The 17,204-nt window shown below is 35.9% G+C and overlaps 1 protein-coding gene across 3 annotated transcripts in view; it reads left to right on the top strand.

Annotated features, from left to right (window-relative positions):
* LOC131427060 (ras-GEF domain-containing family member 1B) overlaps positions 1-17,204 on the top strand; it is a 154,698-nt gene that overhangs the window by 23,482 nt on the left and 114,012 nt on the right. For 2 of the 3 annotated variants that reach the window (XM_058589958.1, XM_058589957.1), the window contains exons 2-3: positions 2,630-3,054; positions 12,724-12,828. In XM_058589958.1, coding sequence (XP_058445941.1) covers positions 2,899-3,054; positions 12,724-12,828 — 261 coding nt within the window. In that variant the 5' untranslated portion in view covers positions 2,630-2,898. The remainder of the gene's footprint in view (positions 1-2,629; positions 3,055-12,723; positions 12,829-17,204) is intronic. The other variant, XM_058589959.1, reaches the window with a different exon arrangement.

The raw sequence follows: 17,204 nt of genomic DNA, 5'->3' as shown, positions 1-17,204 counted from the left end.
CTTCCAAACTCTTAGGTTTTATGTTTCGAATTGCTAAAAGTTTTCGTAACATACACTGCTTAAAAGCCCTTTATTGTGCACTGGTTCGGTCAATCCTCGAATATGCCGCTATTGTTTAGTCACCTCATTACCAAGCTGACATCGATCGTGTTGAAGCTATTCAACGTAAATTCATTAGATTCGCTATTCGCAATCTACCATGGAGTGATCCATTTAACCTTCCAAGCTACGTGGATCGCTGCCGCCTTATTGACTTGGATCTGCTGTCTGTTCGAAGGAATGTTCACAAGGCCGTTTTCATAGCTGACTTAATACAATCGCGTATCGATTGTGCTGATCTCTTACGGTTGGTCAATTTCGACATTCATCTTTGCAGTCTTCGTTCACACCCGTTTCTTAGAATTCCCGCTGCTAAAACCAACTACGGGTATAATGAGCCTTTTTCTAGTATGTGTCGTTTGTTTAATAGTTGCTCCGATGGTTTTGATTTTCATCTATCCCGAAATGCAATAAAGCGATTGTTCCGTGATTTCTTATCTATCTAGTTGTAGAGCTAGGGCAATTTTACAAGCAAATACTATACAGCTATTTGTAATGTAATTCAGTTTAAGTCTTATATTGTACCATTTGTAAACTAACTATTTCGCTCGCCTAATTAACCCGGTCGTTCTTTCCTCTTTTTTCTGTCTTTCACCATCCATTTTGTTTTATCATTAATTAGATCTACATGCTATTTTAACCCCGTCGTTTTTTTCTGTCATCCAACATCTTTTTGATCACTAATTAAATCTAGATGCTGATATCAACCCCGTTGTTCGTTTGCGCTCGTTTAGGATCCCCTCCGCCAACCCTTGTATACCATTTATCTATCCACTTTTCTCCTCTCTCTCACCTTTTTAGCAAGAGCACTATTACTAATCTGTTATGTTTGGTGTCTTCAATTAGTTATAATGTTATAAATTTTGTTTCAACTGTTAGTTTTAATTCTAGTGTTAAGCCTAAATGTATCTGTTGGAGCATTGTAATCTGTTGATACAAATAATGAGGAGATTTTATGCCTGCTGGAGAAAGAGATTGCCAAATTTCATCTCCACCGGGCTTTTCTCTGCTCCCAAATAAATAAATAAAAAATAATAAATAATACACGCTTGAAGATAAGCGTAGAAAAATAACATCCGTTCTACCGTGACGATGCGTTTTTTTTATTTTACTTGACATTTGAAAGCTTACAGTTAGTCCAACGCATTTCGAAGTGTTGAAAATCTGAAATATAGGAATAATGTGTATTATTAATTGAGTTGGAAAAAGTTATTTAGTGGAACACTAAAGGTGGCTTACCCCCACTTCACTTACAGCAGAAAAATATCTAGTAATGCGGAAAATGTGCCCGAAATGCTTGAAGGCCTTGCACATAGTAAATTTAATATGCTCTATAAAATTCCACTTAGAATCTAGGACAACAACCAGGTTCTTCACAGACAACCATACTAAAATTACGGTTATATGCCTTCCTGTCTAAAAAAAAACCTGCCCTCTTTCTGTCTCCTACAACCCATGCTTCCTTATTGGCCCATCCTATCGAAACGTTCTGCTTTGGCTATGCACTACTGATTCTTATTAAAAATCAGCAACTGTAATCAAATCACTGAGCAATTTTGATTGCACATTTCAGCTTTCAAAAGCTGACAATTTCAACTGCTTGGTGTGGAAAATCAACGGTTTTACGGATTGTTCAGTTTCATTGCTTTGAATTTGCCGTTCGAGTGGTCACAATAAAATAGATGAATAAAGTTTTCAAATTTTTCTCATCAATTGAATACTCGATTGTAGTAAATATAACAAAAGAAAAACAAGAAGAGCATTATTGAAAACTGTCAAATAGGATGATTATCTGGATAAGGATGTGAGTCGACATTGTTTAGTTTGCAAGATAACTAGGAAACCCTTGCAGAATAAATAAAAGTAAATACACTGTTATTATAGTGTATACAGTAATGGGTAGTATCTATTTAAGGTATGAGAAATAACTGCATTTTCAATAAAGTATATATCTGTATAAAATAAATAAAAAAAATATTATTCTGACGGAAAAAAATGAGAGGGTAGTTGGTAACGCAATGAAAACGCAAACTTAATACCAGCATTGCGGACGGAATGTAACGCAATGAAAACGCGAAATGTGTGAACCGGATGTTCTTCGGGCGATAAAATTGCGCTAGAATTCAGTTAGTGAAGCGTAGTTGTAGAGAATAGACGGCGAAACACTTTCGGCTTACAATTATCCGTTCAAGGAAAAAAAAATTCTAAGGCGGTTACGACATCGATCAGAATGTATGAATGATGCTCGTTGTAGAGCTCAACTTTACTCTATTCATAATAACTATCGATGCTTCTCTCTGTACATAATCCCTTGGTATGCGAAAATGAAAAAGTTCTAATTTGATATCAAATTGAAAATATTTCCGAACGAAAAGTTCACATCAGCCAATTGGGATCGAATACAACTCGTGCTAGATAAAGGGAAAAGTAGATCCAACTAGCACAATTTCCACTTGCAATTATGCAGCATTGTAATTATGAAAATGCAACTGGCGAATGATAAAACTTTTCCTCTCGCTTCCATTCGCAGCACATCAAGCACAACCCGTCATCACTTGGGAGCAAAGTATTCGCTGGGGCAGCACCGTGAGTAGACTCGTTGACACGTTCTGGACCGCATGAAGAGTGACAGTAACAGCAGCGGCAAGGCGTGTTGTGTGGCGACGACGGTTGGTAAGCTCCGAAGATGCTATTGGAGCAACATCGAGCTGAACAACGTGATCCGTAATATTGTGAAAGCCGATGCCTTGTGACTCCACTGTGTGTGCCCATAAATGTATTCTACCATCGTCTTGACGTATGGCTATGTACTACTATGCAAGCAAATTATCAGCAGTAGCATGCGGCACTCGTTGCCGACAAGGATTAACCAGACGACAACGCAATCGTAACGGCCGGCACCAGGGCAAGAAGAAGGACGATGAAGATTCCGACGATAATAACAAAGATAAAAAGGTAATTTTGCTGTGATACGTATGAATACATAATTTATCTACATTATATCATTTTGCGTTGAGCCGACTGGCCGCCCCAGATTAGACAGCAGGTCAGATAATGTTAAACCGCCAATCCACGCTGCTGCCATGGTTTATTCTCCCGCTAGCTCAGTGGAAGATGGTGATCGGTAGAAGATGATGCTTTTGAATGAAAAAGTTGTTAATAACATTCACGAACCAACCGAGCATCCCTCCGTTGTGGGTTGGGTTTGCGACGGAAACGGCCCATTACCGCTCGGGAGCTGGATACAGCATTAATGAAGGTTTTCCTCTACAACGTAACGCCGAGGTGAGCAGAATTTTATTTCTGCTGCCGTGAATAGATTATTATATTTATGGCGGTGGAACCTTTTTGACTTCTTGCCAGTCAGCGAATGCACGCCAACAATATTGACGTCCCGCAGGCCACCAAAGTGTCTGGCACTAAAAGGGAAACGTGTGGGCATGAATAGAAGCAGACGTTGTTTTTTATTATGATCTTTCACGATTTTTGTGGGTTCCACCGGAACCTAAGGTGTTCTGTTGACTAGGCAGTCACGTTCTATGGTTGGTAGAACATTTACCCTACGGGTGGGAGCGTTCCTGTTTGTTGTAGCTGAATTATGCTATGGAGATGGCTATGTAAGAGTGTAAAGAATCATTAAAACCCATTCGGGATTTCTGGGATCACAGCTTGTACAGATATTCTTGTTCTGGATTAGGTTGAAAATTATGTTACACAATTTCGAAAGAAATTTAACTGCAGATGTGGGGCTTGACTTACTGTTCATGTTGAATTCACTGATTAATGTAATGTATTTTTCATACCATGATTCAACTGATTCTATGACGTATTTTATGAATAAGTATCGAAAAAGGTTGCTTTTCTTTTCAGATAAAAATGTTTCAGATTTCGATACCATTATCATTTCATTTACCAAGATAGTGTACGCATGATTTTTCCCCGTATTTTCTATTTTGACGTTATTTTTTTGGCAAATCTTAATAAAATTGCTTGATTTAGGAAACGTATCGTAGTTGTACAATCGATTCTGGATAAAACTAGACACACTTCAATTAAAAATAATCTAATTAAAAATAATCTAATTGAAAATAACTGAATTGTCAAAGTTGAGTAATTCCTGGAATGAGTAGACGAAAAAGAGACAAAATCAGACTCGACCTTCTCCGATTTGGATGAAACTTTGCACATGGCTTCAGTATGGCAAACTATAAGTTTTGAACCATTGGAGAGGTCAATTCGACTCAAGACTGATTTTTAAAAAGGGCGTATATATTTTCGCTTTTCACAAAAATTGCCTTTTTCAGTCGTTGTAATTTGGAAACAGGTAATTGTACAATAATGGGGTTCAGGAAGAAGTTGTAGGGAATCGATTGGACCCTCTAAAAAAATAAACACAGAAAAAATTTTTTGATTTTTTTTCTCAATAATTACAAAATAATCCGAAAAAGTTAAATAAAAAAAATCAGGGTTTTAATTTTTTTTTAATTTTTACTTTAAAGCTGTTATTAAAACCTACAGATTGATGGCTATCCCATCAGTGCCTTTTGAAAAATGAAGAAGTTACAGCTAAAACAATTTACAGATATATTCGAAATTTCAAGTTCTCGTTGAAAGATAATCTTTTAAACAATAGAATATTATTCTACAGGTTAAAGGCAATAAACTTGTTCATGATATCCTTTCTTCTAAAAGTAGCTGTTCTTGAGATACTTGGATATTTAATTATAACACCATTTTTTATATTTCCATGAATTGTTTATTTGCTTGCTATATCTACAATTATTACATGTAGATGAATAATTCTTTAAAAAAAATTATCAAAAAAATCGAAACCCTGATTTTTATTAATTTAGTTTTTTTGGTTCATTTTGAAATTGTTGAAAAAAATTCAATTTTTTTCAGTGCATATTTTTCTAGAGTTCCCTATTGATTTCCTACAACTTCTTCCTGGACGCCATTTTTGCACGATGAACGGTTTCCGAATTACAACGAGAAGAACTTGATCATTTGCATGCACCCGTAAACTGTTTTTGCTGTAACTTCTTCATTTTTCTAAAGGCACGGACGGGGTAGCCATCAATCTGTAGGTTTCAATAACAGCTTTAAAATAAAAATCATCAAAAAAAATTAAAACCCTGATTTGTTTTATGTAACTTTTTCGGATTATTTTGTAATTATTGAGAAAAAAATCAATTATTGAGAAAAAAATCAATTTTTTTCTGTGTATAATTTTTTTAGAGGGCCCAATCGATTCCCTACAACTTCTTCCTGAACGCCATTATTGTACAATTAACGGTTTCCGATTACAACGATTTGAAAAAGGCAATTTTTGTGAAATGCAAAAATACATACGCCCTTTTCGGAGAAGGTCGAGTCTGATGATTTGCTAAGCATTTCTGGAATTGCTCAGTTAAGACGCTATTCCCAAAAACAAAAATTCAGCATTAGGAGCGCTCTGGGGTAACAGTGTATAAGGGAAGATGGGGTAAAACGGACCCCCGAGGCATAATGAACCTTTTGCTTTTCTCAATAATTACCAATTTTTTACACTGAAATTTTAATGAAACTGAAAGGCCGCCATATCAACAGATTACTATAAAATTTAGGTAGCGATGGTTCAATCATATCTGGAAAAAAATTAAAAAACCAATTATGTAATAAGTAATTTTTGATGTTCGTTCCATAGTAATTTTCTAGGGTGAGGAGGACGATTTTAATGTTGTAACCAGTGATCTTCTTCGGCAATTATTCGGGTTTCTAAAATTAGTTCTAATACAGACGATGTATTTGCAATTTTATAGAAAAATCGTCGAATATATCGTCTCATATTTTTGGGGGCAAAACGACCCGAATTGTGTGAGGCAAAATGCTCAAGAATTCGCTTACAAAAATTATCCAAAAGTTATCAGTTTAAGGAATAAAAGTGAGCAATCTTCCACCTGGCAAATATTTCGTCAACGAAAAGTCTAAAGCTTTCTTTAAATAATAAGAAGAATCTTTATGAGGGTGCGTATTGCCCCGTGGTTGTCATGAGCTTTAATTCGTTGCTTTGATGGATGTTTACCCGTTGTTTAAGATCATCCTGCCTCTATGTTCAGATAATCGTCACTTCGCGTAATTTAAAATGTATATTTTTCATGTTTTCCACGATCGGGCATCATGCCCCGCATATATTTCAATAGACAATTTTTAAGGGTTTTGGAAAACAAGATATTTCATGTATTTTTCTATGCATTCAGTGAATATTTGTACGTAATTTTAAGAAATAATGATTACGGAAGATAGTCATGCATGAAACTCTTCCGTGTTATTCTCTATAGTTAAGATATAGCTACATTTCCTTAGGGGGTGGTTTTACCCCATCTACCCCTAAAGAAAAGGAATAAGCACAGTGGAAGGCAATTTAGAGTTTAAAAGTCAATCCACATTGCACCGATCCGACCAATCTGCTCTCCATTTCTTCTCCTTCGTCTATGACTGACCTGCACATGCAGTCAGCTTGATGACAACACGAACACGAGCCAAGACATAAGCTACGAAAAAAAACGATTCGGAATTCATTTCAAACTGGATAGGGTAAATTGTTATAATATGCCCCCCTTAAGAAAACATTGAGATATTTCTAAAGTTAATGACATATTTTCTTCGAGCATGTAGGTATTTCTTTGCAATATGCCTGAGGAATATAATTTTCAATGATTTCGATAGTGATGAGTGATGATAATTGATTGATACAAACACATTTTCCAAAACGACCACTTTCTCAGTGTTTTCGCTTGCCGTAGGCATAATGCCCCAGTAATCGTATAACATGCCTCACAACAAATCAGTGGTATGCCCCACAACAAGAGACATTACGCCCCATAACAATGATGCAATATGCCCCTAGAAATGTCGATATAGAAGAAAAGCAGATAAAGAAGATATTTTTTTGCAACAGAAATCAATTGCATAATCGATTAATTACAATTGGAAACCAACATTTTTGATCCTCCCAACGCCACATTTTGTTTTAATAACCGTTATAAATCTTTAAAACAATATTTTAACTCGAAGCATAATGTCCGTTGAGTGACTGTTATAAAAAAATTCGTATATCGAAGCAATGGTTTTGTTTCTCTGGAGTTTTGGAGGTTCACAGTGTTGATCATGACAATGTTAAACATAAAATCCCTGTGTACATGGTGGACAATGCCATAGAAGTACGCGTGCATGACCTTCTCCCGCAGACCAGCGATCAGTTCGTTCGGGAAAGTATGTCGTAGTACGGTGAAGTTCTTTCCATCGAAAGGGAAGTATGGCGGAATTTTTTTCCGGGTATCCGGAATGGCGTGCGAGTGGTACGTATGCAACTACGTAAAGCAATTCCATCTTACATCATTTGTGATCAAGACGGGATACATCCGTGTAAAACGCTGATTACGTATGAAAATCAACTGGTTACATGTCTGTTTTGTGAACAACCTGCACACTTCGGCAAACCTGGCTTTGAAACTGCGAAAAGGACATCTTCAACCAAAGACAAGGTCAACCGTTCAACAACGAAAACTAGTGAGCGTAGTACTCCTGTTTTACCATCAAACCAACCAACAACAGCAACCAATGTACAACAAGGCGCTTCTACAGCAACTAGCAACGAGCTCAAGACTGCGAACAACACGGAAAACAAAAAGAAGACGGAAATCAACAACAAAACCACCGATGCGGCAATGGAGGACGAGACGAGCCACGAACAAAGTGTCCCTCAACCCTCGCAGGAGGGAAATGGAAGCTCTTCTCGGCTAATTCGGCCATGTAAAGCTTGTACGCGAATTGGCCTAAATAAAACATTTTTATAAAAAAAAGCAGGTACTATTTTGTTTTAATTGTACTTTGCTGCAACAAAAAGATGTGTGATAAGCGCAGCTACTTTTGTTGCACCTGCAGTTTATTCGTAGACAAGCATCATCGGTTCGAGTAGTTGAGCTGCTGTGGTTGAAGCATTCAACCTTTTTTTTAGCTGCTCATACTTGGAAAGTTCTAGGTATGAACCCGAATATATGTGTTAAACATGCTGTATAACATTGGAACAATGGAATTCCTCAAAATTTGATAACCTGCGGTTGCCATTCGTGACTCCTATGGTTTGGCATTATCAAATATATCACAAGTCCATAATAAAACTCGCCACCTTATAAAATATGCTTTAACAAGTCCCAAGAAGAGTACAAGATCTGCCAAATACAGATAAAAATCCAGAAAATTCTCTTGAATCAAGCAACGAACCTGCTGAGAGAAATCATGAACCTTATATTCTATACGGAGCGTTAGAAACCGAGTTACGCTTTGTGTCAAATCAGGATTTTCTTAATCTTGTTCGGGATATGGAGCTGTCTTTAAGACAAACAGAAATTCTGGCTTGGGGGACGGGTATAGCGTGATGGGATAGTCGATGCCTATCACGCAGCCCACCTGGGTTCGATTCCCAACCCCGCACATAGGATCAGAAAGATTTTCTGGTCCGAAGAGGTGAATGACCTTAAGGTGTTAAAACCTCTATAATTGAAACAAAAAAAAAAAAAAAATTCTGGCTTCCAGATTGAAGCAGTGGAAATAGTAGACAGTGACTTCAAAGTAATGTCTGTTCGAGATAGAAGCCTACCCTCGTTTAAAAAAATTTCTGAAATTGATAACAACGATAACAACCTTGTGTATTGCGTAGATGTGGATAGATTGTTAGCTGAAATCGATCACAAGTACTGTCCACAAGATTGGCGATTATTTCTAAGCGGTTATTGCAAAAGTGAGTAATTAATGTGTTTAAACCAAGTGGAGAGGTGAGTCTAGTTTTTTTTGGGAATGGCGTTGTAACTTCGAAAAATTCTTATTATTTTGAATTGAAATTTATCTAGTTTTATTCAGAATTAATTGGACAAACCCGACATATGTCCTAAATCGAGCATTTTTGGAAAGCTGCAAGAAAAAATGGCGCCAAAATTGCAAAAAAAAGGAATAAAAAGGCTAAAATTGATTTTTACGTAAAAATTTTGTTTTTGTTGTATAAAACAAACAAAGTTCATTTTTTTTCGAAAGATGCAGTACAAAACTATTCAAAATCACCGATAATTTTAAAATCAGTTGGAAAAATCTCGTCTAGTAATTTTTAATGAAAGAAGTACCAAAAACGTTTTAAATAATAAATATAGATTTATAGGGTGTTACAAACATTTCAAACACGGTTTTGTGTTATGTTCGATCAGATAAGCAATCTTTACTATGTCACTTTAAAAGTATATTCTTGTTTTTTTTAGCACAGTGTAATTGAATGGAGCAGTATTCGGTGAATATAACGTGTGGAGCAGAACTTCCCATTTAAACGATTCCTAATAAGTTTCTACGACTTCCGAAACAAAAGGTTTTAATTGCAATGAGCGAAATTGCTTTATCGTAACGATCTCTATATTGCGGTCGTTTTGCCTGAATTGCTCTGTCCGAACGCATCAATTGTCGTCTTTATACATCACTACTGATGGTTTAATCCGGAACGAGAAACTAAATTTAGGCCAATTAATTCTATTAAATGGACAGTAAGATTTTCTTCTTTTGAATATTCAACTCCATGATTTTCTGTGCTTGGAATGTTCGTGTAGTAACAATTTTTACTGTGTTGTACTGATTTAAAAAAATCACAATATTAATGATCTTTAAAGCTGGTTGATTTACATCCCATGCACTACACCCAATCCTCGATTTACGCTCTTTATAAGTATTCATGTCTGCTCGTATACGTACACATATTTGTATAACATATATACATAAACATATACATACACTAACACATTAACTTTGCGAATCTATTTATGATATATATTATTTATATAATATGCTTTATGATTGGATTTTTATTATTACTGTTATCATTTTAATTATACCGGCTGCAAAAATTTCCTATACACAGAAAGAGAAGATGAAACTTACACGACATAGTACTATGAAATAGACATCAGTTGAAACAAAAATCTGATTTAAAATCATTATTGATGTAAAGTTACATTAAAATTCATTTAGTTTTTCATTGCACAAGACTGTATATTTACAAATCGCTTCGTTTTGTAATGTAAATTTCCATTAAATTGCCTGCTCCAAATATGTACATGAAAATAAATGTAAAATCACAAAATATTTTTATCTGTGTACATTACAAAGCATGGAAGTCCGACGAATGACTTTTCAAATAAACTTTAATCTATTGTGACGCATTCGAAAATCTGCTGCACATCATCCACTGTCGGTTTTCGTTTTCTTTACCGCGTGAACGAAATCGGACAACGCAAGCTGTGTGCTTCATTTTTAAAGGAGGTGTTGTGTTTTCATTTTCCGTGCCAGCGCATATACGCTTTATATGAAGGTTTAAAATTTTTGACACTCATAGCTCTGTGATTTCGGAACCGAATGTGGGATCGAGATGAAATCCTGAAATTCCGCATTGAATCTGAAACTAATTTTGCGAAAATATGTCGAGCTGAGAAAATCGAGTTCGATTTTAGAGTTCGTGAACAATCTTCTCATAAATTCATGTATGATTGATTTATGTACTTTCAGTAAGATTGATAGAATTGATAATCAATTGTTATTATTAGAGAGAAGATGGAGGTAAGATTACTAGAAAGGAGAAAATGTGAGTTAATTTCAAAAATTTAAGTTCAAATTCTGTTTAAAGATTCAAAACATGATCTGTCATTGAGTGTTCCTAGCATTATGAATAATAAATTCAAATAACTACTATTCAAACTTATTTACCCACACTATCTCTGCACAGAGAGTCATTAAGAGATTGTATTCATTTGAAAAATTATTGGGACAATTTCTTAATGGTTCATCATCGTGTTTGCTTTTCTCATAAAGAAAGACTATGCAATCACTGTGAAAACCGACTGTTCAACCGATGGAGATGGCTGATTTTCACAAACTTAGATTCAAATGATAGGTCCTACAGTTCCATAGTCTGCCAATGAATTTTATTCGGATCCGATTTCCGGTTCGGGAGTTATAGAGTATTATTAGAGAGTTAAAGAAAAAATGTGCACTCAAATTTTTCGGGAACGGCTTAACCGATTGTCATAAACCAAGACCCGAATGAAAGGTCTTATAACAGTTCTTTTAAAAAGTTTAGAACAATTTGTTCGGATCCGACTTTCGGTCCCGGAACTAAAGCACGATAAGTGGAAAAATTTTAATTTGATAAGCATTTTTTCACAAACGATGGTCAAAAACATCTAGTTTCCAAAACTTATAAATTTGTAGGTAACAGATTTTAATTCGGTTTTACAGGTCTTCCGTTTTTTGTTCCGGAAGCATCGAAAGTAGTGAAGAAAAATTCCAAAAGTAGAACTCACTTTGATTTCTTGAACCGGTCTCCGCATATTTTTATTTAAATTAAAGCTCACATTGTCTCCAAAGCTACTTCAAAATTTCATTCAGATCCGACTTCTGGTTCCACAATTACGGGGCGATGAGGGTCGAAACTTTCAAACCGTCATCTAAAAAAAACGATAGAAAACCGGTACGTGCCGGAAGAAAATAAAAACAACACACCTTTACGACCGATGTACGCAACGTGCTTTGTCCAATTTCTTACACCCTATAAAGAAAGTGAAAACCAACACCGAAGTTTGATTTTGAAAACACAACCGAGTCCATCAAAACCGTAAACACATGACCAGAAGTTTTCAATCGCGTTGAATAAACCAGAATCACGGTGCAGCTACAAATGTCTGCTACTGGTGTGTGATTTTAGTTGAGAAAAAGCTATTTTAAGAATCAGTTCGTTAAAGTACGAAAAATGTCAGTGTGTATGTAATATTTCTGTGCCCTTTCTTTTCTCTGAGTTGGCTGAACCGATTTTCTCAACTTTAGAATCATATAGAAGATCTTAAGATGCCATAGCAAATTTCAGAATTTCAAATTCATCCGACCTCCAGTTCCGGAGTTACTAGGTGACTAGCGTTGAATTTCTAATTACTCACTCCTTCTTATCCTTGGATAAAGCGTGATCGATTTTCACAAACTTAAAAAATTCATCCGGGTACGTCTTTCGGTACCAGAATTACAGGGTGAAGAGTGTTAAAAATGTTATACCGTCACTCAATGTGGTGAAACAAAATATTTTTTTCTTTTCTAGACTGTTTTTTTAACTATTCCAATCGTTAGTCATTGTTAGTTTACTCTAACAAATTAGCTGTATCAAATTAGCTCCGGTTATCCTTGTTTCCGATTTCCGATTCCGGAAGCATCGGAAATATTGTTTTGACGAAGACGAAACGTGAAACATCCAGTAACAAATTAACTAGTTGTCCTATTCAAGCACCCTGCAAAATAGAAGTGAGAATACACGTGTTCAGTGGAGAATCTGTGCCCAATTGTTTATCTCGCAACACCACACTGTCTACAACAGATGGGTATGCAAATAGATCTTTGATTTAATTATTCAGCAAAAGTAAATCTCGCTGCCATACGGTTCGCCGGCATAACTAAAATATCGTGACGTAATCGCATCAAAACCGAAAACCTCTCTTCAAATATGTCGCTATTCGCAGAAAATCTCGGCAAGTGTAAATCGTGTCGTTTCTTCTCTACTACTTTCAGACCCTGTCCTCGGTGTTATACGACAGCACAGATGACACAATCGTGATATCGGTGGAAGCATTGGACAAACCAGAAGCCTGTCGTGAGAGCACTCCCACGTTCACGGTAAGTTGCTGATGGTGCCGCGCCACAGGCGTAAAGCTGTTCTGCAATTCACTGAGCAAGTAAATTATTTTGTAGCCTTAAGCTTCCCGAAACTCTGAGTCCCATTTAATCACTCACCTAGGCGGTACAAAAATCCCTGACTAAGCCGTTATACGTGAGAAGTGGGAAACATTGATTTTCAGTTTTGCTACAGAATCGCTTCTCCTGGACTTTAACCGAAACTGACAGAGGCATCCCATCCGAATCCATCCATACACAGTTTCGAATTCAATTTGAAGCATTGTTAAAAGCTCGTGCCCCGAGCGGCATTCCGTAATCAAACGGCGGAAAACTTTCATAATACATCTTCTCGTCGGTATTGTTATTGAGAAGGGAACTTAAGGCAGAAAGCTGAGCCAGACCATGAGTTAAACGCAAGAGAAAATCGACACTGAAGGAATTCCCCCGGAAACCGCAGAACGCAGCGAAAATTTATGATTTCTGAAATAACATTTCCCATAGTTTACGTAATCCCCACAAGCGGGTGGCACGAAAACACAATCCATTCTTGGGCGAATTGTGATCCGACAGCGTCCCTGGACCGCAGATGCCTGGGGAAATGTCAGGTCAGTTCTTTATTCTCCACTGGAGCAGGAGTGTGAATGTGTTCGTAGTGACAAAACAGAGAAGAACTTGATGAAGTACTTTGTTATGTTGACTGCTTTCAGAACACGTCCTTGGTTGTAGTATTTTCACTTTTCGTAGCTCATGGCAGTTAAGAAAGCGGATAAAACTAACAATAGCCCTAGCGTTGGGTATATTGCCATGCTCGTTCTAGAAACTTTTTATTGCTAGGGGATAAAATAAATAAATACTATTTAATGCACTAGATGTTATGGATTTCGTATAAACACCAGCTCTTCAAACAACACAAATGAGTAAGAATTTTATGATGGAATCGTGCTCTTGGTAGTTCAGAGGAAATCCAAATGTAATAAGTTACACGTGTGAAACATTTTATGTGTCATATAACGTAGTGCCATTTGGTTCTGCCACTTAGTTTATGTAGCAAAACAATCATTCGAATGAAATGCAATCTACACACATAAAAAGTTGATAAATAATAAAGGCGCAGAATCAGATAAAAAACGGACTGAACTAATCCGTACTTTTGATAACAATAATAAGTGTCAACTATTTAAAAATTGTTTCTTGGAAGAAGTGGCAGCAAATCGATTGATCGTTCTAAAAACACTATGCACTGAAAAAAGTTCAATGCTTATTTACCGTAGAGTTCATATTTAGAAAAGGAAACGTCTCTAATCTCTAAATTTAAAAAACTTGAATTAAAAAACATCATTCAGCAATAATGTTTTTTTAAGAAAAAAATAACAGCTGATAAACCTAATCATAAGTGTTTGCAAAACTTCAAATTGATGATCAGAACCTCTTCTTACAATCTTAAGATGCTTATTTGGGAACATTTACGGAACCGAAAGTATCAGAAATAATACATGTGAACTAAATCATCGGCTCCAATCAAAGAAAATGGAATGTGAATAGAAAAACCTTGTGGCACCTGATTAATTTCTCATAATCGTTAATACGGGGATTTGAAGCAAATTCTATTCGTTATTTGTTTTTGATAAACCACTACTCTCGGGTTTTCCGGAATCGGATCCCGAGACAGACTTAGAAATAAATGTCTGTTGACGTCAACTACAAAATCTATGTATTGTAACCATTGTAATTGGAATTTTCGGTTTTCGAAACGTTATTACAAACAAAGGTTTGAGATTTTTAACTCACATCATCCTATAATGCTGGAATCAAAAGTTGGAAGCAGCTATACTTTAACTACCACTTTCGGAACTTTGAGAGCATTTATTTGAATCTAAGCTTATTAAAATCGGTTAAGCCATCGCACAGTGGGGAAAAAACGATCAAAAACGCGACTTTGCTCAATAATTTTATAAAAACATGAGCAAATATTTTCAAAATTAGTATTTCTTATGCAAATTTTTCTGTAAAATCGATTGATGATAGTTAGAAGATCCGCAAAATTCACCTAAACTCATGCCCGTTTTGCTCCAATTCCTCTTTTTTCTGACTTTACTTTGAAAACTAACTGTGAAACTCAGAAAAAAATCAATTCCACCAATCGGAATGTATTCCTGACATGCTCATACGTTAGATAAATGGATTGTTTTTAATAAGATTGACCGCAAACAACTGTATTCTGTTTTACCCCCAGTCATCTTCTTCCGTGAATTTACAGAAAAAAATTTCTGCTGATCGGTGTTTGGACCAATTTTGGTTAAACAAGACAGTTATATGTTTCGCATATAGCCTCAAATAATAATTTACAGATAGTGTTCATGATCGCATGCTTCGTGCTACATCGTTTTACCCCAATTTTCGGACAAATATAATTTTATGTTGAATTTAGATTTACAATCCCGAAGCAGATCCAATGCGAACTACCAATATTGGTTCATATTACGTACAAAACATCTGTGATCCAATTAAACACAATGGGAATGACAGTACTAGCCTGTTTAACCCGTTTTACCCCAATTTAATTCATAAGTCGTATTTCTGGTTAAACTTTCTCTCACATACCGAAAGCAGGCTGATTGCGGTTGATGAAAATCGATTGATTTTACGAAGAAAGACCTGAAAATTGGATTACAAATGAATTCAATGTGAAGCAAAATCTCAGTTAAAGGATAAATTGAAGTAAAACGGTAAAACAAGTTTCGTGCGATCATTGCATTCATTTAATTTCATCCTATTTCCAGGTCTTTCTTCATAATATCAATCGATTTTCATCAACCACAATCAGCCCGCTTTCGGTATGCGAGAGAAAGTTTAACCAGAAATACGACTTTTGATATAAATTGGGGTAAAACGGGTTAAACAGGCTAGTACTGTCATTCCCATTGTGTTTAATTGAATCACAGATGTTTTGCACGTATTATGAACCAATATTGATAGTTCGCATTGGATCTGCTTCTGGATTGTAGATCATATTTCAACTGAATATTATAACTAGAAAAGAAACGGGGTAAAACGGTGCAACGAGTTTTCTGCTGTCAATAAAACGATATGCAATTGATTTGTTAGACTTTTTTACATCGGAAACACTCTATTCGCTCTTCTGCAAGTTCTTCGGTTTTATGTTATATAGTTAAGCTTGAATACAAAGCCGTATAAAAAGGGAAATTGGGGTAAAATAAACATGATAGCGTTTCGTGCGGTTCTTCTAAATACATGGAATTGATTTTACTGACCATTTCACACCAAAAAAGTGCTTTGTGGTCAGCTGTATTATGTCTCCAAAAAAATCGTCGCGTTTTTGGTTCCTTTTTTCCCACTGTGCATCGTTCAGAAATCGGAGTTTTTGACCATAATTTCCGGTACTTCTGCAAACAGCAAAAGCATTAACTCAATGTTCCCAAGTAGCAATTAAAACTTGTTATAATTGGCATGTTTCACAATTGCTCCATATCGGTTATTTTTGTTAGATATGTTCGACAATTAATTCAACACGTTTTTGTAAGGGATGTAAAATTCATTCATATTACTGCTTGTGAAACCAGCTCAAATACCTGAATGGATTAGGTTACACATCCGGTTTTTCAACTTAGCAAATATTACTGTTGTGAAATATATGTAACAAGAAACTTGTTGCACATCACACAAGTAAAGTGCGCTTTTCCAATCGCATAATCGTTGCGAGAAGAGTTAATAAATTCACTTTCGCCTTTGTTCGATAATCGCTCTGGTATTCGGACTTGTTCGTATGTTCGGGAGCGAATGAAGCCGATGCTGCATCGCTACTGACATGACATGAGAGTAGGTCGCACTGAAGATGAATGAGTTAGTTACACGACAAATATGTGCAACATTGCATTAACTAGCAACAACTAATAACTAATTCCTCGAATTGGAATAGTTTGAAGTGCAGTTCCATAGAGTTTTTACTATCTTTACTATCTATCATATTTCCCATAAAATGCTTTAAAATTTTATCCGGATCTGACTTCCGGTTACAGAGTTGCAGAGTGCTATGTGCAAAAAATGCAAAATTTAGGCACTTCATGTTTTTGTAGATGGCTGAACCGAGTTTTACAAACTTAGATTCAAATGAAAGGTCTCACATACTCGTATAACAACACTGACTTTATTTGGATACTACTTCCGGTACCGAAATTACATGGTGATGACTAGAAAAATATTCATTCAATGAGCTTATTTCTATCCCATTTCCCAATTTCTAATTCTGGAAGCATCGAAAATATTGTTTCGACAAAGTCGAAACGTGAACATCCAGTAACAAATTAACTAGTTGTCCTATATCAGATCTTGAAATATCTAAGATAAAAGTACCGGAA

Source organism: Malaya genurostris, chromosome 2 (assembly GCF_030247185.1).
Source record: "Malaya genurostris strain Urasoe2022 chromosome 2, Malgen_1.1, whole genome shotgun sequence".
NCBI classification, from domain to species: Eukaryota; Metazoa; Arthropoda; class Insecta; order Diptera; family Culicidae; genus Malaya; species Malaya genurostris.
The sequence above is the reverse complement of the archived record's forward strand: the minus strand, read 5'-3'. Positions and strand labels throughout refer to the sequence as shown.